The 24,196-nt window shown below is 43.3% G+C and overlaps 1 protein-coding gene across 1 annotated transcript; it reads right to left on the bottom strand.

Annotated features, from left to right (window-relative positions):
* Nucleotides 1-2,533: 2,533 nt before the first annotated feature.
* Nucleotides 2,534-22,913, bottom strand: IQUB (IQ motif and ubiquitin domain containing; the record flags this gene model as incomplete). Its single annotated transcript, XM_015414979.1, has 7 exons — nucleotides 22,406-22,913; nucleotides 20,969-21,103; nucleotides 20,254-20,421; nucleotides 19,986-20,161; nucleotides 16,873-17,028; nucleotides 12,150-12,360; nucleotides 2,534-2,709 (listed from the first exon to the last, which is right to left on the bottom strand). Coding segments are annotated over exons 1-7 (1,530 nt in total), but the record flags the coding sequence as incomplete, so codon positions are not given.
* Between the last annotated feature and the right edge of the window lie 1,283 nt (nucleotides 22,914-24,196).

Below are 24,196 nucleotides of genomic sequence, written 5' to 3'. Positions count from 1 at the left end.
TTTCCTGGAGAAGTTGGCATAACACTACAACCAGTCACGGGGTACCTCTGTGGGTGATCATGTGGCAGCAACCAACATTTGAATGGAGGCCTTCTACCATAGTACTGCATGTACCTGACAATCTCCCCTGTCCTCACTCTTCTTCAAAACTCATTTTTTTAACAAATATTTCTCAAACCAGCACAGTTTCACTCCTCTCTGTTCAACTGCAATTCATTGCAAAGCTTCCAAATGATTTTTTTATTGCAGTGGCTGCCAGTGATATCTGGAGGTGGGTAAGTAAACACAACATATTTATCCTATTTTTAAAAGAACAAATTTCCCATTTTGACATGTACTTTTCTGCTTGTGCCAAAAAATAAAGTAAAATAAAATAAGGAAAGGGGGCAGCCAACTCCTCTTCTGTGTAAGCTTCCTGACTACAGCTTATCCCATACTGCTTCATTCACTGTAAAGATTCTGCAGTGACATGGTAAATCAAATTTGCGGACACATGGCCAAACAACCTAACAACCGCAGCTCAAAGGTTCAACCCGAAGAGTTACAAACCTTCTCTGCACACAGGATAGGAGGGAGTGAGGACACATATAGGACTCTAGTGTAACCCTCCCATTCCATGCCACATTGATTCCCACTGCTAGTGTGCCACTTTTGTCAGGGTATGCTGCCCTATGCCAGAAAGCTAAGGTCTTCCCACAGCCTGCCTTGTCAAATACTCTTCCCAGTGCCTCTAGCATGCCAATTACTCATGGCCTGGATAGGAGTAGCATGGGGTAACAGTAGGTTGCCAGCTCAGGGTAGGGAAATACCTGGAGATGTTGGGTGTGGAGTCTACGGATGGTGGGGTATGGGGAGGGGATGGACCTCAGCAGTATAATGCCATACAGTTAGGGTTGCCATTTGCCTGGTGGGGGCAGGGGAATCCCCAAATTTGCAGGCTCCTGCAGGAGGGAACCCCCCCCCCACTCAAATAGCAACATCACACGTAATGTGCCTACATCACCTGGAAGTGACATTGGCATGTCGGCGACATCAGGGGTTGACACTCTGAATTTTTGGCAAAACTCTATGGTTTGATGCCAATTTTACCATAGAGTTCCACCCAAAATCCAGAGCGTCACCCCCGACATCACTTCCAGGTGAAGCAGGCATGTCACTGTTTTGGGGGGAATGGGGGGGCAACATCACTTTCCACTCCCAGAACGTCCTCCCCATCCCCCTGCTAGTGGGCAAAAGGGACCTGGCAGCCCTACATACAGCGCACTCTCCAAAGCAGCCATTTTCTCAGGGGAACTGATCTTGGTTACCTGGAGATTAACTGGAATAGCAGGAGATCTCCAGCTGCTATCTGGAAGTTGTCAACTTTAGTTAACAGGGACCACACTGAATGCTTGAAGGGGAGGCAAGGAAGAGCCTCCATTTCCTGCAAATTGCCTTGAAAGTTGCAGTCTGCCGAGTGAGGCAACCACAACTCTACACAGGACAGGAGCAGGATTGTAACCATTTAGTTTAGATCAGTTACATAGAGGACCTCCCCCCAATGAACATATTCAAAACTTCTAAAAAAAACCCCCACACATATAAAACTACTCTTCACAAACAGTTCACATGATGCAAAAGCCAAAGTACTACATATTTCCCTGCAATCTTGCAACAGTAAAAAAAGTTGGAGCCTACAACACTAAAGATAATAATAATAAAAAAGATCATGTCCTGTATTGAATTTTTCTTAGAATGTAAATTAAGCTAAGTATGAATGAGAAGCCCTGACCTGGATAGCTCAGGTTAGCCTGATCTTTGTCAGATCTTGAAAGCTAAGCAGGGTTGGCCCTGGTTAGTAGTTGGATGGGAGACCACTGCTGAATATCAGGGGTGCTATGTAGAGACAGGTAGTGGGAAACCATCTGTGAATGTCTCTTGCCTTGAAAACGCTATGGGGTCACCATAAGTCTGTTGTGACTTGATGGCGAAAAAGAAAAAAGAAAAAGAGATAAAAGCACATACCAAAACAAACAAGCAAACAAAACTAGATTAATAAAACAGGAGTTCATAAGTAAGAATCTGACAGATTCTTAGAAGGTTAAGCATTATAATTAAATGAGGAACTGATAACTGGACCTTGACAGCAGCAAAAAAAAAAAAAGGAATGAGACGTGCAATCCTATGCAAAGTTACGCCTGTCTCAGGCAGCTGAAATCAATATGCTTAGACTGAGGTAATACTGCATAGGATCGCACTATTAAGCCTCTTGTGCCTCTCAATGTAGCATTAATTGAAAGTTACCTGGTGTCCAAGACTTGCCATCTGACAGATGAAGACTCAATTAACAGGCACATACAAAGGCTTTGAATAACGACACCTAACAAACAGATTTTACTGCTAGGCATGCTGAAGGCCTCCAGTTCCTATGTTCAGCCAGTCAAGGTAATGAATGACTGTGCTTTTCTTTTGTCTGCTGTACGTTTGTAAATGTTAATTCAGGGTTTTGAACTCTGGCTACAGTCAAGTTTCTGCTTGAAATTATCTCACTGACCTTTTCCAGGAAGGACAGGATTGCCTTTTGCTCATTCTCGTCATCAGCATTGAGTTTGTGCCTCCCAATGGAAGCAATCAGCTCGGCCTCTTTTTCTAAAAGTGCACAGAGTGCTGCCTTCCGCTCGGCTCCAGTGAAGATACTGTCGATGCGTGCAAGCTCCTCCTGCCTCCATACTGCAGCAACCAAAAAGACAGTTATTGATTTTCCAGTTCTCCTTTCTTGATTTAGACTTCACAGACTACCCATATGAAATTGATCCTTTAAGATAGAAATGTACTTAATCAGAGAGAGAAAGGGGATTACAGGGCTTCCCCCCCCCCCCGTACAACTACACTAAGCTTAGCTAAGTACATGGATGAAAGGGAGTTTCTGAAATTCCCTGATGTTGGTGTTCCATGCCATGCCCGTCTATTCTGCTACTGTCTTAATATATAACTGAGGATGAAGGAAGAATTATATGAAAGAGGAACTGAACTTGCTTTAGGGATTGTGCATGCAACTGTTTTGTATTCTGTCCTGCAGACCATAGACTTGTGGTCTCCTGTCCCTCCCCCTATATAATACGGCATTGATAGTTTGCCACAAAATAGTCCAAACCAAACTATTAGACAGTGCCAGTCCAGTGCACACTTCTGTGTCTATATGCAGTCTCCCACATGCCTGAGGTAAGATTCATGGTGACATGATTATTTATTTACATATTTATACCTTACTTTTCTTTCCAATGGGGCCTCAAAGCAACTTACAACAGTGTACTCCCCTCCTCTATTTTATCCTTACAACAACCATCCTGTGAGGTAGGTTGGGCTGAGAGAGCATGACTGCTCAAGGTCATCTAGTCAGCTTCCATGGCAGAGTGGGAGTTTGGACCCCAAGTCTCCCAGAGCCAAGTCTGACACTCTAGTCACTATACCCCATTGGCTCGCTTCCTTTCAAAGTTTCTGAAAGCAGCAGGGTGTCTGCTCATGTGGCTTCAAATGGGTGGGTTGCCAATTTTGTAATACTGGACTGAAGGTCTACAGATAAATAGCAGTCAACCATCCCGGGCTATGCATTCATGTGGACAGTGTACCACATGAGCTGGACAACCATAGATATTTGTAACGGTTACTGCTGTCATTACAAAAGATGGGGAAAGTACTAAGGTGATCATGGAAATAGCTAGTCTCTGGGATCACACATTATAGTTGTCCACCCAAAAATGTTGCTTTGGACAATCAGGATTCCATGTAGAGCAAAAGATCTTTTAAGAACCAGCCCTTAATGTGAAATTTAATTAATCCCATTAAATATTGCATTAGTAAAACTGCTATTCACGAAACATATTTCATATATAATTACTAAAATACCCTGCACACTTGAACAGCAATTTATGAACATTATCTTGCACAAAATAAGAACACCAGTTAGTCACAACAGTTGTAATTAAAATCTGTATGTGTAGAAAATTGCTCTATGTAGCATCCCAAATCCATACTAGTACTAAAGCCTTGCCCATAATTTAAATGTTACATTTAAATGAGAATGCAAAATTATGTTAGGACAGCATTGGCAAAAGGACACAAACACTTTGAGCTAGACCATAAATTATCCAATTAGGCTTTTGAGCCCAGGTTAATAATCTCTTTAGGAGTAGAAAATGTCATTATTCTCCAAGTGAAACTACCACAGTGGGAGACTGGATTGCTGAATGTACATAATTCTAATAGTATCTGAAGTAGGAATACAAGTGTCATATCCTGGATTCAGCAATGTTATGATCCTCAGGGCTAATACATCAAGCTAAACTATCCAAATGACAGAGAAATTCTTAGATTAGATAATCTGATCTCTTGACAGACAGGTTTGCTCATACCCTCAGAGAACAAGCTATATCTGTGGATAATCAAACTGAAATTGGTTACTGAAACTCCTGACCCTGTGAGTCACAGTTTTGACTGCTGATTCCAGTTTCTGTAAACATATGCTTGAGTGAATCCATTTTCAGAATTTGCTTTCTAGATCCAGGATTCTCAAAGTGTCATGGAAGCTCCCCTAGAGGGGTACAAATACCTCTCTGATCTCCTACATGCCATTATTTTGGCATGCTCTGATAGAGCAAAGATGTCAAGGTTAGCTTTGCCTATTACAGCTCCTTGCATGCTATCCACAATCCTCTCAATATGTATGATTGACATTTTGTGTGAATAGGATATTATGCATCCTTTCAAGCACTAGTGTGCACACTCTTTTTTTGTAGTGCTACTCATGGTACTGAATAATGGCACATGGGGAGGCCCTTCCAAGTCCTGAGGAGAGAACTGAGGGAAATCATTGCAACCTTATATATGATTACCAAACCCCACCCCTTTTAAAAAAAGAGCACCGGAATAGGTGTGAATGCATATCTGTAATATATCCAGGTGCACATACTGTGTGCATCAAGGGGATTTTGTGCAGTGTGCTTTGCTGGGTCAGGAGGCAGAAGAGCCAAAAATGCAATAACTGAATAGGGTTACACACACAGTGTTATCCCAACAGTTTCTTTGTCATGGAAATAAATATCAGCCATGCATGCTGGATTGCATTCTGCATCCCTGAGAGACAGTGGAAGAGAAGATTCCTTAAAAAAAAACCTCTCAGTTGCATGAAGGCCTGTTTCCATCATGGTTAGTCACACAAAAACATTTTTGCAATAATGCAGGACAGCTGCACAGATCAACTCCGCTCCCTTCCTATTTTCTGCATCTTGATACAATGAAGGAGACTCTTTCAAGTCACCCATTGCTTTCCATCAGCTTTAGAGGATGTGTTAGGTTGTCAAGAGCTCAATATATATCACCCGCAACTCCTCCCAAGTTGTGACAAAACTCTGACATTTAGATGAGAATCTACCACTGCTTAAGTGTAACCCTCAACCTTCAGCTACCTCCAGTTAGAAGAGTTTCTTTACTCATGGCCCTATTGAGCACACACACATCTCATTTACAAAACTCTGATTTTCAATTTGAGCACAAATTTGATAAAGAAACTGGTCAATCAAGTACCCCAACAATAATGACCTTTCAAGATGCAGAACCAGTTTAATGCGTTTTCTGGGGAACAAAATGACACATCTCACTTGCAGTTCCCAAAACGGAATGTTTTATGAAGCTTCTTAAATGCATGCAAACCTTTTATCATTTGGAAGGTCCAGTTCAGCTATGGCCATTCTAACTGCCTCACAAATTCAGTTAAGTGAGACTTTAATATGATTTTATTCAGAGAGCTGTTCTGATGAGGCCTCCACATCAGCCCAATTGATCTGTTACTTCAACCAATACCGTCAAGCATTGCGACCTTACATCATGTGGCAAACTTGTAAGGCGCACCTGCTGCCATGAGCTGAATTTTACCACTGGCGAACCACCACAAATACCAACATATGGGTGAGCTGAAGAGTGCATAAAAGCAGAATTTGGTGCAAAGTAGTGGCTTCAAACAGTTTCGCATACACAGGAAATGACTGGGAGATATTAATCTAAGCTGGTCTTCCCCCCTGTTAGCCATCATTTTCTGGAAGGGGTGTGTATAATAATAATAATAATAAGAGGAGATTGTATTTATACCCCGCCCTTCACTACCCAAAGGTGTCTCAGAGTGGCTTACAAACTCCTTTCCCTTCCCCTCCCCACAACAGACACCCTGTGAGGTAGGTGGGGCTGAGAGGGCTCTGACAGAAACTGTTCTTTATCAAGAACAGCTCTTATCAGAACTACGGCTTGCCCAAGGTCATCCAGCCAGGTGCAAGTGGAGGAGTGCTGCTGTCGCGTCTGATCCCGTTGCAGCGGCTCAAATTGCGACTGCGCTAATAGCCATGCCTCCTCCCCGCGTTATCTGGCCCGTGTGATCGGGGCCTTTGATACTTTTCTCTATTAGGTATATAGCATGCAAAGATCTTTACAAATGCTTTTTTCCATTAATTTTCACAGACTTCCCAAGGAGCTGTTATTCCCATTTTATTAATCACCAACTGTGGCAGAGTAAAGGCAACTTCTTCAAGGCTACACAACACATATCTTAGCCCAACTCCCTATCTTCTAGACCATGCTGATCACAGCTTGAAGGTCTCCATACATTTCTGGAAAGTTTAGAAAAGTTTGCTTCCTCCAAACAAGGTTTGAAATGGGAACACTGGTTACTTATTCTGACAGAATATAACCATGCATGTAACATCCATCTCTGAGCACATCAGCCATCTGCAGAGTCTATCATTCTGCACATAAAAGCATCCCTCATTTTGTTCTAATTGCTAACAGAAGTTGTGTGCAGCTGAACGCAGTGAGAATAAAACAGACAGAAAAAGTCTCCGTGTTTTTTTCATCTGCAATGCTTGCTTTGTTTGTTTGTTTTGACTGCTTCTTTTTTTATTTTTCTACTCTGGTTAACTATGAATGGCTGCCTAAGAAAAGCACACCATTGGAAGGCTTAAGCAGTTCTGCTCCAGTCAACAGGACACACCAAAATCAAAGCACTTCTTAAGGCCCCAGAAGGGGGCAGCAGTTTCAAACAAAAGCAAAACACGCCTCTGCCTACAGGAAATGAATTTTCAAAGCAAGCTTTTTGGAGCTAGTTTCATTTCCAGCCTAATTTGCAGCCATCTAAAGCTCTGTATTTAAACAGTGCAGCCCAGTAGCTAAGAGACTGAGAGAGCAATCCCAAGCAGGTCTACACATAATCCTACTGGCTTGCTCCAGGGAAAGTGTTCTTAGTACTGCACCAACTATTGGGATAGTTGCTGCCCAAATTCTGCCTTTGCCATGAACTCAACAGATTGCCTTAGGCAATCCACTTCAATTGTCAGTGCTCCCTTCCATCACCTATAACATAAAGATAATACTGACCTGCCTTACAGGGTTGTTTGTAATGGTTACAGCAAGATTGTGTCAGTGAAACACTTTAAATGTTTGGTGTAGTGGTTAAGTGCGCGGACTCTAATCTGGGAGAACTGGGTTTGATACCCCACTCCTCCACTTGCACCTGGCTGGATGACCTTGGGCAAGCCGTAGCTCTGGCACAGCTGTTCTTGAAAAAGAGCAGTTTCTGTCAAGAGCTCTCTCAGCCCCACCTACCTCACAGGGTGTCTGTTGTGGGGAGGGGAAAGGAAAGGAGTTTGTAAGCCGCTCTGAGACACCTTTGGGTAGTGAAGGGCGGGGTATAAATCCAATCTCTTCTTCTTCTTCTTCAATACTCCAGAACCCAAGAACTGTTACAATTCAGTCATACTTCAAAGCCTGCAAGCAACAAAGTATTCAGGGCAATTCAGAAGCCCCCAGTTCTGGGCTCTTGGCCCCATTAAGGTTGTCAAATCTCACTGCAAAGAGAAGCAGGCATGTGCTGCCCCCAATAAGCGTTAACTGTAGGTAATAGTAGTTTAAACTGCTGTGTATCTTTAAGAGCAGTTGCCCCTGGGAATTGTAGTCCTCAGTTAGGTGTCCCAAAAGCTTCCCTCTGACTGGCTCATTAAGAGTAATTCCCTGAGCTCAGATCACACCCAGCTATCAGGTTGATTGTGAGTAAATGATCTTCTGGATGCATGTGACAGGACAAGGCACACATCTGTCAGAATACTTTTGTCAGACTCTGGACCAAGCCCTGTGGCTCCCTTCTGTTTCCAGTCAACAATGCATAGGGGCTGATTGTATATGTAATTTTCTCCTTTCCTCACTCTCTCCCTCCTCATCTCATCGAAAATACTGAAGTTTCTTCAGAAAGCGCTCCCTATTCATTCTTGTCTTTTCTCAGTGCTCTGTCTCTGCCACGCTTCTCCTCAAGTGTCACTGTTTGCCTTACGGTTGCCAGCCTCCAGGTGGGGCCTGGAGATCCCTCGCTTTTACAACTGATCTCCAGCTGACAGAGATCAGTTCCCATGGAGAAAATGGCTGCTTTGAAGGGGGGACTCCATGGCACTGTACCATGCTGAGGTCCCTCCCCTCCCCAAGCCCCACCCTTTCCCAGATCCACCCCCAAAGTCTCCAGGTATTTTCAACCCAGAGCTGGCAACTCTATTCTGCCTACCCATCCTTCAAGTTCTTTTCTCTCTGTACATAGACCATTCAGCATTCTTCATTGGCTTCCTTTCCTTCTGCATTTCCTCCTACTAGAGTTGCCAACCTCCAGGTGGGGCCCGGAGGTCTCCTGCTTTTACAACTGATCTCCAGACTACAGAGATCAGTTGTCCTGGAGAAAATGGCTGCTTTGAAGGCTGGACTCTGTGGGACTGTGCCATGCTGAAGTCCCTCCTCTTTCCAAAGCGCATTCCCCAGTCTGGACCCCCAAAATCTTCAGGGATTTCCAAATCCAGAGCTGGCAACTCTACCTCCTTTGTCTTGACAGCTCTGATCTGTTCCCAGCTCTCAGCAACAGTCTTTTATGTGTCTTTTATTAGAGGTTTTTATATAATTGTTGTTCTATTTACATTGTATGCCACCTTGAGTCACAAAGTAGAAAGGTGGCTAATAATTTTTTTAAATACAAAATAAAATAAATCCCCATCCAAAGTTACCTGTCCTTTCCTCATAGAACCTGGACTGTAAACTACTTTGTTCCCTGCCCAGCTGAACATCCTCAGCCTTCACATCAGCTCAGCTAATCAGTGTCAGCTACACTGCCACAAGTACAATATAACTGAACACAGGCTTTCAGTAGAACTAAAGACATTTCTAAATTAGAGTCCTGGTTTAAGTTTTGATCATTTCCATCCTGATAAACAGAAGACAGACCACTAAATGAAAAGGGTTGTCTGTTGTAAAATATTGACACTTCCAAGTTAATTATTTAGTATTGTTTACTGTCTTTCCTGTTTTCATATAACCACTTAGCCTTCACTGAAAACACTTTGGACATCTTTAAGCAGACAAGATGGTTGTTTTAAAAATTGTGAGTGTCATTATCTGGCCCCAGTAACAACATAGTATTAGTGTTGACTTTTAAGGCCTTGAGCGGTCAGGGACCCACGTACCTCTGGGACCGCCTCCTCCAATATGTCCCCAGAAGAATGCTGAGATCAGCTGACAACAATTTGCTGGTGATCCCCAGCTCTAGGGAAGTCTGGCTATCCTTGACTAGAGCCAGGGCCTTCTCAGTCCTGGCCCCGACCTGGTAGAAATCTGTGCTGAACAACATCAGGGCCCTGTGGGATCTGATGCAATTCCTCAGGGCCTGCAAGGCAGAGATGTTCCACCAGGCTTTTAGCTGAGGGCAGCAATGGTTAAGACTGGTACCCTTTTCCTGTTTTTTTTCCTATGACCCCCACCTGCAGTGTTCCCTCTAAGCTGAGTTAGTGTGAGCTAGCTCACAGTTTTTTAGCCTCCGGCTCACACATTTTTGTCTTAGCTCAGGAAGGATGGCTCCAGAGCAAACTAATTTATGCAGTAGCCAAATTGCTCGCTCACAACTTTAATGCCAGTCACTTACAAAGTCGAAGTTTTGCTCACAAGACTCCACAGCTGAGAGGGAACATTGCCCACCTGCCCTTCCCTGCCCTGCTGCACAGACAGCACTGTAGCTGGCAAAAGGGGTCTATATTGCCATCTGGACTGTTTTTATTGGATTATTATGATAATTTTATGCTGACTGTATTTTAACTGTTTTAAGATTGTAAATCACCCAGAGGCTGCTTGCAGGGTGGGCGATTCATACATTTAATAAATAAAGTCCTACTGTTGAATTCAGTAGGAATACCCTTCACAGATCTCTAGAGGACAATAATCTCATCGGATCACTGTCAGAGCAAGACAGCTTGTGCAGATCTTTGACACTGCAACAATGTGAAAAGTAGTTCTAGTCACAGGTTAAAAAAAACCTGATTCCTAGAATCAGTAAGCTCTCTTAGGGGGGATGAAGGTGATTGCCAGTTACTGTTCAGGGAAGCAACCAGTCAACAGCAAATTAAAAACAGAAGCAAATGGCAGGCTGGGGTTCCAATACAGGCAGATGAGGCAGCAGCCTTCATTCTCCAAAGCCCTCGTCCCCTGTGCCAAAAACAGCGTGTGACCCACGGCTTTGCTTCTAGCAGTGTCAGCTCCCTGAACAACAGGAGAGGACAATCCCAGAAGCGTCTGCAACATCACAGGGACTTTGCACAGGCTCAATGCACATATCATGATGGGCAGCAAGTAAACTATGGGTTGGATACAAAGTATCATGAGAGGTACAAACCTCACAGAATGGGACTTCCCCCCCTTCCACCACAGCTCATGGAACACTCCTGAAACTGGGTCCCAGGGGACCACAAAAATAGCCTGTGTGGGGATGAAGACTGCAGTGAGAGGAGGAAAGCTGATGAAAATCCACCTCCCAACAACAGAAGGGCACTTTCACTGGCCTAAATGCTGTTACACCAGCAGAACAGCACCTTGGGAGTTGGGATCCAATCCTTTGAAATCAGCACTGGCAAAAGCCCATGTTGATATTGGGCCTGATGTCTACAAAGGATACTAATTAAAAAAAAAGAAATTTGCAACTACTTTTTTCATACCAAGTCAGAAAGGCAGTAATGAGGGATATCACAGAGGAAAGCCACAGCTACTCTCCAAGGAATTATTCAAACATGTCTGTGGGATCTCACACAACAGTTTGATTCTATGTGGACAAGTCCCGAAGAAGTGCCAAGCTCTCTTGCACAAACAAACCCTACTCTTTCCTGCCCTTGTATGTAGTGAGATATTTAGCAGCCTCAAATTTTGTGGCAACAAATAGTTTGCTAGTACATCCAAGATGGCAAAGTGTGGTTTGCAGTTCACTGTTCTCCAAACAGTGGCTTAATTGTCATTTGAAACCCTGGTTTGCAAGGAAACATGTAATTTACTACTTTTGATGTCATGGTAAAACATGGTTTTAGAAAGCTGGGAAAGCATCCAAAAATATCACTCCCCACCTGTGCTTTGAAATGATAACAATCCAGAATTCTACTACCCTATTCTGTATAATGCAAGGGTTGGTGGAAGAAACAGAAACGAAAGTTAGCAACCTGAAAGTACCTGCTGCAGTCCAGGGCACCAACTAATGTCACTCATTCTAACTTCCCCTTGAGTTCAGTTCATTAAGGTTATTTCTGTTAAAATGTAAAATACACCAGTAATATTTATTTCAAGTAAAACACAGAAGCTGGGTCTATACAACACTTGGTTATAACCATGACAGAGTGAGCTCCCGTCTCTGGTCCCAGCTCCTGCCAACCTAGCAGTTCAAAAGCAAGAAATTGCAAGTAGATAAATAGATACCGCTTCGGTGGGAAGGTAACAGCATTCCATGCACCTCAGCATCTAGTCATGCCAGCCACATGACCATGGAAACACCTTCAGACAGTGTTGGCTCTTCGGCTTGAAAACGGAGATGAGCACCGCACCCTAGAGTCGGATTCGACTGGCCTTCGAGCAAGGGTAACCTTTACCTTTATGGTTCTGAAACCCATGGGGGACTTCTAAGTTTTATTGAAGTTTGAGATACCTCAGCTTGATGAACATCTCAAGACAGTACCTGTGACATGGTATAAACAGTCCTGGAAACAAACATTCTGATGATGTAAGGGATCTATACAAACTTCTTTTCAATTCAGGGTTTTTATTTAAATGTGTATCTTCAAGAAACTTACATTCCAAAGCATGATAGAGTAGTTCAAAATCATCCTTTGTTTTAGGATGCATCCTTCGATCATACTCTCTCCGTAGTCTCTCTGCCTTCTCTCGCTCTTTTCTTTGTTCCTCTTGTTCTTCCCACTCCAATCTCAACCTTTTTTCTTCTTTTAGTCTTGCTACTATGTTGATAGCATTCCACCTTCGGAAGTAGGTTTGTATTACAATGACCTGTAAATAGGAAGGAAAGAGAGAAAACAAGGGAGAAAAATGTTCAATATATGCAACAAAGTGAAACATTCTCATTGGCATTTGTGAGAAAAAAATGGAAGGTTGCTTGAAATGCTTGCAAATTAAAACTTGAGTTCTTTTGCATGCCAATGCAAAGGTATTGTACACTCTGATCAAAAGAATAATTGTGCAGGAAAAGGAGAAACCTTTCTGGTAATACATTTCTAGATTTGTGTGTGGTATCTGTAACGCACTGGTGCAGTGTAAGAATAGATCCTGAACAGCAATATCTCAGTGATACAAGAAAACTCCACATGTTCCAATGCAGCTATACCAAAGTACTGAAGTTACCATGGTGGCTTATTCTAGAAAAGGCTTTCGCCCTTTTGTTCTGGGTTCATGGGGCACCTCAAAGCACCTCATCAGTGGTCCACAGAGCACAACTTAAGAATTACTAGAGTAGGTAAAGATAATATGAAAATATGAAAACAAATGAATGAGCTCTTGAGTAGTTCAGGATGTACTTTGAAGTCACTGATAAACACTTAAAAGAACTTGGGCACCGGTCACACAGGCAGGAAAATGCGGGGGGGAAGCGTGGCTGTTTGTCCCGGAGCAAAATAATGCGCAGCTGCGCAATCAGACGTCCCGTCGAGGTCCCGTGGTTAGGGGGGAGGTGCTGATCACAGGACAATCCTGCGGCGCGGCAAAGAAGCGGCCTCTCTAGCAAAAGGCTCCGCGGTTTTAACCCCTTCCAGGGCTGCAGAGGAATGTAAACTGTGTCCTCCGTCCGGTCCCCTCCAGGAGGAGCTTCAGCCCGGCCACCCTCCTGCCACGCCCCCCCTGCACCTCCCCCTCTGCCGCCCGGTGCAGAGAGTTCCTCTCGAGCAGGCCGAGCCAGGGGGGGTACAGAAAAGAGGAGGGGGCTGTGTTGTTTGTTTTTAACCGAAGTGTGTGCATGTGCCGTTGGGTGCTTGTGCGGATCCCGTGGAGACTTGAAAAAACAAAAACCTTTTAGCGACGGGACATGGGCGGGCGCAGGATGCCACGATTTACCACCGGAAACGCGATCAGGCGCCCGCCCTTGCCCCGCAGTTTCCGGAAACTAGTACCTCGGAGGTACTAGTTTTTTACCCCGCATCTTTGGCGGGAAGCATCGGCTTCGCCACGGGAGCTCTACGCTTCCCAGATGTGGCGTTGTGATCGCGCCCAGAAAATCCGCCTATCTTCTGTCTCTGTAGCGTGGCTAATGCTCCGTGTGACCGCAGCCAACATTTATCTTCAGCCAGCTTCTCTTTTGCTTCACATGCAGACTTCTTGTCTGCAGCTTGCCTTGTTCAAGTCCAAAGCTAGATAACGCAACATCAAGTGCTAGTTATGATACAAACACTATTATTGCAAACATTCATCTTCCTGTTATGTATCATTCCAAATTGCTGTGTGGAACAAATTTTATTTGTTCTACCCTCCCAATCCTTAAAAATGTTAGTTTCATTGCAGTAGAAAATCACCATATCCTATAAAACTATTTTTCTAAATAAGGAGTAATTCTCTTCTAGGAGAGTAACAGTAGTACTGTAACAAGGAAACAGCAATTTTAGGTACTGTAAGAAACCAACTCTATATTCTCTTTACTTATCTTTTTTTTTTTTAAAGATCTGTCAAGGAGTCCAAGCCTGAACCTCATGGGTTCCCAGGGCTAGTGTATACAAGAAACCACACCTTTATAAAAATATATGACATTTATTACATACTTTCTAAAATAGTTTTGTTTCTAGGCAACACTCTAAAAACATAGACACAAAAAAGAGTGCAACTTGAGCTCACCTCCTCATGGTACACCTTGGATAACGCTAAAGAACTAGAACTTGCGGCTGCCAGACAATCGTAAGATCTCCTGGCTGCACTACACACATGGAAACAATCAACCAATCAAACAGTCCTTCTGAGGACTACTTGACAAGGGGTATAGGAAACTGCATCCGAATCTGCCAAATGAATATTGAGGGTATAAGCAAGTCTAAATGCCAATACTTGTCATGAATCTTACTGGCCAATAAAATAGATTTAGCTCTTGTTCAAGAAACGTATCTTGATAACAAAAATCAAGCCTGCCACAGAGTGAAAATTGCAAGATATGTTATTGGCATTACATATAATCATGCCTATGGCACAGTGACTTATGCCGGAAGCAACACTGAAAATGTGGAGCTGTTATTGACCAACATCCACTAGGGGGGGGGGGTGTTCGGCTAAATCCAAGGTGAACAAATACCTGAAAAATACCTTACCAGGAGAACTCTCCCTGCAGGGCTCTGTTGGGCAGTCTGGTTTAAACAGGACTGCCCAACAGAGCCCACCAGGAACCAATCCTGCAGGGAGAGTTCTCCCCACAGGCTTGGCTCCTTTGCCATAGCCAGTTTACCCCGAAGGGAGTTCTCCAAACCAAGGAGTCGTATGGCTTGGAGAAGTCATTTAAAGGGACCACAATCCCTTTAAAATACTTTTTTCTCTCCATTAGTTTCAATGGAGGATGGGGGCACCTTCTTTGGGGACCCATAGATTTGTACCCCCGGTCCAATCTTTTTTAAACTGGGGGGGGGGGGCTTGAGGAGAGGCACCAGCAGCTATGCTGCCAATCTGGTGCATCTACCTCAAAAAACAGCCCCCCGTGAGCCCCAGATACCCCCAGATTGATTCTCCATTATATCCTATGGGGACCAATGGTCAATATTCGTGAACCAGGAAAATACCAGGGTGGTTTGTTTGTTTTTTTGCATGCCCCTAACATCCACAATGACATTACCACAATCATAGTAAAAGTTGGCGAAGTACATGTTGTCAATATTTACAAACCTCCAGCAGTTTCATGACCACCATATATCCTGTAAACCTACCCCCATCCTTCTGCATATGCTGGTGACTTTAACAGCCACCATGGAAACTGAAGATACACAGTTAATGATAAGAACGGTGAGGCACTTGTTGACTGGCTAAAGAACTTGGCTTGCATTTCGTTTTCGACACTGAAGACAGAGGCGCCTTAAGATCAGCAGCATGGAATAGAGAGTCCAACCCTGATTTAACATTTGTTTCGTCTGATCAGAGAAGTCAGTCCTTGCGTGTTCTTGAGGCTTTTTCACATAGTCAGCATCAACCTGTAATCTTCAAGCTAGGAAACCAAATAACAGTTATCAGGTCTTTTCCAAGACCATGATGGAATTTTAAGAGGGCAAATTAGAAAGGTTTCAGTGAAGATCTGGATAGGTGTCTTGGATGGGTCCCTCCAACACTAATAACTACTGCTGATTCAATGGAGTTGTTACATCTTCAGCCAAAAGGCACATTCCTGGACGATAGCAGAAATAATATATTCCAGGTTGGCACAATCAGAGTGAGAGGCTGTATCAAATGGAATGAAGCAACTGCAAACTTGGATTTCAGGCACTCCTGTAGGAAAGCCTGGAGCCTGTTGAAAAACCTGGGTGCAAGCCCACCAGTGCTCTGAGGAAATCCAGCTGGTATCCCTATCCAAAGCTCCAAAGGACTGAGATTTTACAATCAGGATAAAAAAAGAACTACAGATTTTGAAACAAACCTGCCCTGAAGATTGCGAGCTGCCAGGGGATTTCAGTGCTGATGAGATTTCCAAGGGACTGAAGGACATCATGAGTGGAAAGCTACCTGCATCCATAATGAGTTCCTGATCAACAGCGGCATGTTCACTAAGAAGTGACTCGCAAAGTTTCCCACTGACATGAGAACAGGAAATCTCCCAGGGGAATTCAAGAAAGCAAAGATAGTTGCTGTTCTGAAACCTGGAAAACCAAAACATCTGGCAGAAAGTTACAGACCTATTTCCCTTCTAAGCTCCTGTTATAAACTCCTCGAGAGGCTAATCCTGAACAGAATCAGCAACAGAAATAATGAACATGTCCCTATACAGCAAGCAGGATTTAGACCCCATTGTAGTTGTGAAGACCAGGTTCTCAGCTTAACAACTTTCATTGAGGCAGGGTATCAGAAGTGTCTTAAGACATCAGCAGTTTTCGTCCATCTGACTGCTGCTTATGACAGCAAGCAGAAGGCGGGAAAAGCAAGCAGAAGGTGGGAAAAGCAAGATATAGGCACAGTTCCGAAATTCCATTCACCTCAACGTCAGCATTACTACAGTGACTTTGAAAGAAATACAGCCACTATCTAGCCTGGCACAGTCTTCCTTTAAGGACATTTCTCGTGTGAAAGACGTCTTGAGGCCCCTTAGGAAAGTTACCAAGCAAGCCTCCCTAATTCACTACAGACACTCACTCCCCCTCCCCCAGGAATTCAATGGCAGACGAGGGCAGCGATAGGGGGTACAGAGATCAAACAGAATACAAAGGGTTAGAATATATCAGGTTTCAACTAGCCAGATGCCAGCTTCTGACAGTCGTTTCACACCATCTTGTGATTTAAACAATTCCTTTCAATGTGATGATTTAATGATGATCATTCAACGGTTTGAACACTTACTGCCTTAAGTCTTCGTGCATGGTACTCTTCAGCTGTGACATAGCCTTTCGGTTCGATGAGTTTGTCAGTGATGTTTGACACATAAACACCAATTTTAGTCATCTGGGTGGAAGTTGTATTTCTTGTCTGTTGTAGCTTTTTCCTCTCAACTGCTGTCTAGGGAAAAAAAATTATTTTTACAGATAATTGTCTAAAAACTACTACAACAGTGAAATCCTAAGCAGTGTTACACCCTTCGAGATCCACTGAAGTCACTGTAATGAAGGGTATAACTAGCAGCCCGAATAGGCCAGACTAGCCCAAGCTTGTCAAAGAGTGGAGGATAAGCAGGGTCAGCCAGTATGTGCATGGAAGACCATCAAGGAAGACCAGCATTGCTATGTAAAGGAAGGCAATGGCAACCCACTTCTCTGAAAAAACCTACTGCTGCCCTAAGTCAGTTATAACTTGATGGTGTGTAATTATTATTTTCTGTTTAGGATGGCACTGTAAAAACACTATTTTTTCTATATACCACCTGCAACAAATAGCTCATTTGTGAATGTATGGCAGAAAAATAATTCACATAATTATCTTCATACATGCTTAGCTTGTTTACACTTAGTTTCAAATTAAAGTCATTTTATCGTCTTGCAAATGTACCTGTTGTTTGAGATAGGATGAGAAAGGGGCATTGTTTGACTGTAACTGAATGTAAGAAAGGGGCATTGTTTGACTGTAATTGAGTGCCTGGGTGAATCTGGATAGCTGCTGGCAGTGCCCTCTGCTGAGGGAGGCTTCTATTTAGGGCAGCACGAGAGCCAAAGGGCTCTTGGCCTGTGGCTCTTAGCCTAGGGACTCTGTAAAAAGTCCAGGAAGAGCCAGAAAGCCAGGGCCCTAGTCTCCTTGGGTTCCCAGTAAGGTAAGTAGACTTCTACAAGAAGAACCACATAAATACAAAGGTTCTTAAAAGGGGGATTATATATAATTATTATTTTTAAAGCAGTTATGAAGCCAGAATGCCAGCAGGAGGTTGGGGGCTATTCAGTGTTTTGCATGGAGTGTCACATGTATGACTATCTGCCCACTGGACAGAAGTCTTGGGTGTGTGCCTGGTGCAAGGAGCTCCTGGTTCTCAGGGAACGAGTTTGCTCCCTTGAGGCCAAGCTGGCTGACCTGGAGAAGCAGAGACAGTCAGTTAGGCGCATGGAGAAGAGTCTCAGGGACTTGTTAGATATGTCCCACTCTGAATATGGCAGCCACGCCGCTGTCAGGGAGCATGAGGGTCAAGAGGAAACAGGGCACCGTGCTGCTGATAAGGGGAATGTGCCCTCAGAAGGGACCTCTTCTTCAGCTTTCACACCCTAACCCTTGGCAGGGAAGGAGGGGGGCTCTTGGTGGTTGGTGATTTGATACTTAGGCAGGCAGGCAGCTGGATGGCGAGTCCGCATACTGACTGTATGGTGACTTGCCTGCCTGGTGCAAAGGTAGTGGACATTACACGTGTTCTAGATAAGCTGGTAGATAGTGCTGGGGAGGAGCCAGTGGTCATGGTACATGTTAGCACCAACGATGTGGGGAAATGCAGTTGTGAGGTCCTGAAGGAAAAATTTAGGCTGCTAGGCAGGAAACTCAAGGCTAGGACCTCCAAGGTAGCCTTCTCAGAAGTGCTACCTGTTCCACACGCAATATTGGGGGAAAGCCGACAGGAGACGAAAAGTCTCTGGTTCAGGATGGCTCATCTCAAAGAGATGAAGGGGTAGCTGTTACTTTTCTACAAGGAAATGGATTAGAATTGTCCATTGAGACTGTGGCTAACGATATGGACTGCCTGGCAAGATCCTGAGGCAGCAAGAGGAAGGTTGTGGGCTTAACATGCATGGGAATATATACATATTTATATACAAGTGCTAGAAGTGTCTGAGGTAAAATCGGGGAGTTGGAATGTTTGGTGTTGGGGGGGGAATAGACATTGTGGGTATTTCAGAAATGGTGGGATGCGGTGATTCCTGGTTATAAATTATATAGAAAGGATAGGGAGGAAGGGTTGGAGGTTGGGTGGCTCTGTATGTCAGATAGGGTATACAGTCCTGTAAGATTGAGAGGGTAAGAAAATTGGATTCGCTTCTGGAAATGCTATGGGTTGAAATAGTGGGCCCAAAAGGAAGCTTAACACTGGCAGTTTGTTATCGCCCACCAGATCAAACGATAGAGGATTATAAAATGATGAATGAATTAAAGATAGCGGCTAGACAAAATAACTGTGTCATAATAGGTGATTTTTAACTACCCACACATTGATTGTGTCAATACACGTTAATGGGGTCTGAACTGGCAGAGACTGACCAAGAGAGAGATCTTGGAGTAGTAGCAGATAACTCACTGAAAATGTCTAGACAGTGTGGGACTGCAATATAAAAGGCCAATGCTATGCTGGGGATTATTAGGAAAGGAATTGAAAACAAATCAGCCAGTATCATAATGCCCCTGTATAAATAAATGGTGCAACCTCATTTGGAGTACTGTGTATAGTTCTGGTCACCACATCTCAAAAAGGATATTATAGCATTGGGAAAAGTACAGAAAAGGGCAACTTGAATGATAAAAGGGTTGGAACACTTTCCCTATGAAGAAAGGTTAAAGTGCTTGGGGCTCTTTAGCTTGGAGAAACGACGGCTGAGGGGTGACATGATCGAGGTTTCTAAGATTATGCATGGGATAGAGCAGATAGAGAAAGTACTTTTCTCCCTTTTTCACAATACAAGAACTCGTGGGCACTCAATGAAATTGCTGAGCAGTAGGGTTATAACAGTTAAAAGGAAGTACTTCACTGCCACAGGAGGTGGTGGTGGCTACAAGCATGGACAGCTTCAAGAGGGAATTAGATAAACATATGGAGCAGAGGTTCATCAGTGGCTATTAGCCACAAGGTATAGATAGGAACTCTCAGTCTGGGGCAAGTGATGCTCTGTATTCTTGGTGCTTGGGGGGGCAACAGTGGGAGGGCTTCTAATGTCCTGGCCCCACTGATGGACCTCCTGATGGCACCTGGTATTTTTGGCCACTGTGTGACAGAGTGTTGGACTGGATGGGCCATTGGCCTGATCCAACATTGGCTTCTCTTATGTTCTTACCTGTGTTGACCGACAGAACTCTAAATATCCTTTCTCTGGACGTTTTCTGGGTACCGTCTGTGATCCTGCATTGTGATATTCCACGCCTGTTAGCCTATGTCTAAATCCACCCAGAAATGGTTTCTCAAACGTTGGCCTCTTAATCTCTATGGATACATCCTGAAATATGTCTGCATCTATCCAGAAACAGCAAAATTAAATTGCATTCAAAGACAGTATAATAACAGATAGAACAAGCTGAAATGCATATTTGAAAATGGCTGTTCACCTGTTTTCACTCTGACGGTTATAACATCAGGCATGTAGAATTCTTGAAAGAGTTTAGATGATTTGATTGGAAAGCGTTCTTCATCTAGGGAGAACATATCGAACTGTATAGTTCCATGACATTTAGCGTGAAGATCCTGCAGCGTTTCACTGTTCTCCATTATTCTCCCTAAAATTTAATATTTAAGATTAACAGCTGTCACATCATATACAAGGATTAAATATCAGCATAGAAAAAAGAAATTAAAATGAGGTTAGTTTTGGAGAAACATCTTCCTTAAAACAAAACAACCCCTCCCCCCAAAGCAGAAAACTCCACGTGCCCTTTTGATGTGTATGAGATTCGGAAAATAGTGATGTTACAGGGGAACTCTTTAAAGTGAGGGGACTAGCCAGGCATAGTGTGGCAGAGCTCTCTATGCAAACTGCACCTATGGGGGTTGAACTGAAACAACTGCTGCTCCCAACATGCTTGCATTGTGCAGAGCCTGTACACTGTATCCTCTGCAGTTGTCCTCTGGGACTACAATGCTATCTAATGCTTTGAGTCTCCATAGATATACCAAACAGTGGCTACTTGCATATATTGATTCTTTCGACAAAACATATCAATTGGTTCTACTGAGCAATATTCATTCTTACTCTGGGTCGAATTCATTATTATTTGTATAGATCAGGGGAGCACAGGGAGATTTACACCAGAACTTGATACTTACCTAACAACATGAACTGTAAAACATCCTGCGGTATTTTTAATCGTGATGAAAAATACTGTTTCATTTGTCCCACAGTTCTGTTAATATTGAAAGCCATAGCAAAAACCTGGATATCAGGATGCAGCATGATCTTAACTGGGGAGGGGAAAGAAAAGAAATAAAATCCATGCTCATACTTCTTCGACTAATTTAGGGTCTTGGTTTAGTTCAATGGCACAAGTTCTTACTGTATGCCTCTTTTTCTCCTCTTCTCAGATAACTATGGTGATTTTTTTCAAACCAGTTATCACTTTAGAAACAACGTTGTTTTGAATAAAATTGTTCAAATACCACACAATTATATTTCATAACTGTACAATAACCGTAAAAACAACATCTTAAATAAAGAACAAATATACAGAATAGGGCCTACGAAACTAAGCAGGTCTGGTTAACGCCAGTATGGGAGGCATCTTGATAACCCTATGTATGCCATCTTGCGTTCCAAGATGTAACCAAGCGGGGATAGGTTATAAAAAATAATAATCCCTTAACTGCTGTTAATTTCAAAAGCAAGACATCTCTGGACACACCAGCAGACTGTATCCTGTACTGAAGGGGGTTCTGTAAAAAGCAGAAAACTCAAAATCCCTTGGTACTGAAAGCTCCCCACTCCACAGCAGTACATGGAGAAGCCATTATTCATCCCAGTACCAGACTGTCATTGTCTACACACCACCTCAGGAGGCTTTGTTGAGGGCTCATTGCTTACAGAGGTTTGGAGAGTATCCAAATTGCAGAATTCTCTCCTTTTTGAGGCTCAGCTAACCTGACTCAGCTTATCTTTTAAGATATTTCTATTCCACTAGGCTTTAGGCATCCACCTTTGAAAATGATTTTCTTGCTGGTTTTCATTAGTTTGCAATTAATAATGTGAATGCTGGATTACTTTTTGTGAGGTTCTTGTTTTTCTAGTATCTTTTTCTGTAGTTGCAGGTTAGTATATTGTGCTCTCAATGTGCACTATGCTGTGAACTTTTTCAACAAAAACAATATGTACATTGTGTAACTTACCAAATAAAGGAACCAATAAAAAGCCACCAAAGGACAAGCTACACATTACTTGGGAGACCTACGACTAGATCTCCTGGTGTCTTTTTAATCTAGCCATGGGGCCCTCAATGTGGATCTCATCAATACTGCAGCAAAGGGACTTCACTCCTGTGCTGCTTGCCTGACAGAAAGTGCCTCCAGAGTTGCTATTAGCCACAGTGGGGATAGCAGACAAGGGCAAGTTTGTTATTTTCTGTCTTTGAAAAACAAACGTTTCACCCAGCACACTACATCCTGATCTATGCACTAATATCACTTTGATAGGAAATTAGCCAGACATGGGGAAGCATGAGAGCAAAAGTAAAGGGAACAAAAAAGAATTACAGTATTCAGTACATTGTATACCTGTTGTGACAAAATCTTCTGTATCTTCTGGAACTTGTGGTATTTGAGATCTCAAAACTCCCGATGATGTGCTACCCACAGGATGTGTTTCTGCAGCTAATCCAGACAGGTTTTCAGCAAGAGTACTAACAGCTTTTGCTGTTATTTCAACTACCGGAGTTGGTGTGTCAACATCAGACTGCACTTCATCACTAAGATCTTTGACATACGCGACATCTTCCTGAACTTGAGGTTCTGGGTGGGCTTCCTCTGGCTCTGTTACAGTGTCCAGTCTCTCTGTCAGCTCCTCAGTAGGACTGGACTCAGGCGTTAACTGCTCCTGCTCTGCAGGTAGAGCTGTTTCATTTGACTGTGTTGCATCTGTTTGCTTTTCTGTAGTTCTTACAAAGTCTATAATTTCTTCTGTTTGTTCTGTTACTGATGAGTCCTCTACAACTTGCTGTTCAGGTACTGATACATTAGCTTCTGCTTCAGCAAGGTCACCTCCCTCTTTCTCTGGATCAGCCATTTCACTGAAATTAAGAGTACATATTTTTAAACTTCTTGTAAGAGTCAAGCATAATTTTCAAGTAAATGGTATTCCATATTTAGAAATTTAATCTAATCCCCAGTCTGAAGTGACTGGTTACATTTTCTGATGTTAGGTGTTGCACAAAACATCAGTAGGAGAAAGCTCTTCAAATTAAACCAGAGATGTGGACATTTTCCAAAACAGACAATTTTCCACTGTTTTATTTTTCTGTGGAAAAATTTCTATCTCTGAACCTTAATTTTTTTACCATAAAATTAGTAACTTTGAAAGGATTACATTGCCAATACAATATTAGGCAAGCTTGGCAATTTTGAGGTTACAATTAATGTTTTTCAGGTGATTATCTCTTGAAATTGTGTAAGAGAGAACATGTATGTTTTATAGATTTGTAAATGAGAGAACAGGAATAAAATCACACTCATTTTGTCTCTCACATTAAGTTATGAATGTAGATCAAATCAAAACCAAAGTTCAAATTCTTACTTACATGTCTCCTCTCACACATCGAAACGGATATTGTTATCACTATTCTAATTATTCTGATCTGGAATTAACAAGTAATGCTATGAACAGTGACAGTGAAACTGAGGTGCCCCGGTGGCCCCCATTTAAACGACTTAAATTCTGCTGAAATAGGTGATGAGTGGACAACTATTTCTGTGTCACATCATGCACAATTCTTTGGACACAGTAAAATGAGTGTATCAACAGTATCAAACCAATATTTTTTGGTTTGTGAAAAGTATGCAGACGGAGAGTGATTTCAGCTAAGCATACCTTTATTTAGTCAGGAACAAAAGACAAGGGACCAGCTCGCAGGCTGGTTTATATACGTTCAGAAAACCCGCCACCAAGTACACCTAAACACACCCCCTACTCCCGATAGGCTATTTACAGTAACCGGGCGACCATTGGTCTCCCGGCTGAGAAGCTGGCCCTTTGATTGGGCCGGCTAGGATCCTACGGACCCATTGTCTTTGGACATGAAGCTATTGAAGAGTTGTGCCTGGTCAGCCCGGGCAAGTCCGGGCATGTCAGGCTGAATACATTACACCCCTCCCCCCTTGGTTCAGAAGGCACCCACAGACGAAGTCCTTCAGGTAGGCGGGTAGCTTCTTGGGGCGCGTCGAGCGTCGGGGCTCCGGGGTGGCGATGGGTTCGGTCTCGGGGGCCCTGGGAGCCGAGGGGCCCGGGGCCGGCGAGGGCGCCGAGGAGGCAGGACAGGCTGGCACCACGGTGTGAGGTGCCTCGGGTTCCTC

Source organism: Gekko japonicus, unplaced genomic scaffold (assembly GCF_001447785.1).
Source record: "Gekko japonicus isolate JY-2015 unplaced genomic scaffold, Gekko_japonicus_V1.1 scaffold4432, whole genome shotgun sequence".
NCBI lineage: Eukaryota > Metazoa > Chordata > Lepidosauria > Squamata > Gekkonidae > Gekko > Gekko japonicus.
The sequence above is the reverse complement of the archived record's forward strand: the minus strand, read 5'-3'. Positions and strand labels throughout refer to the sequence as shown.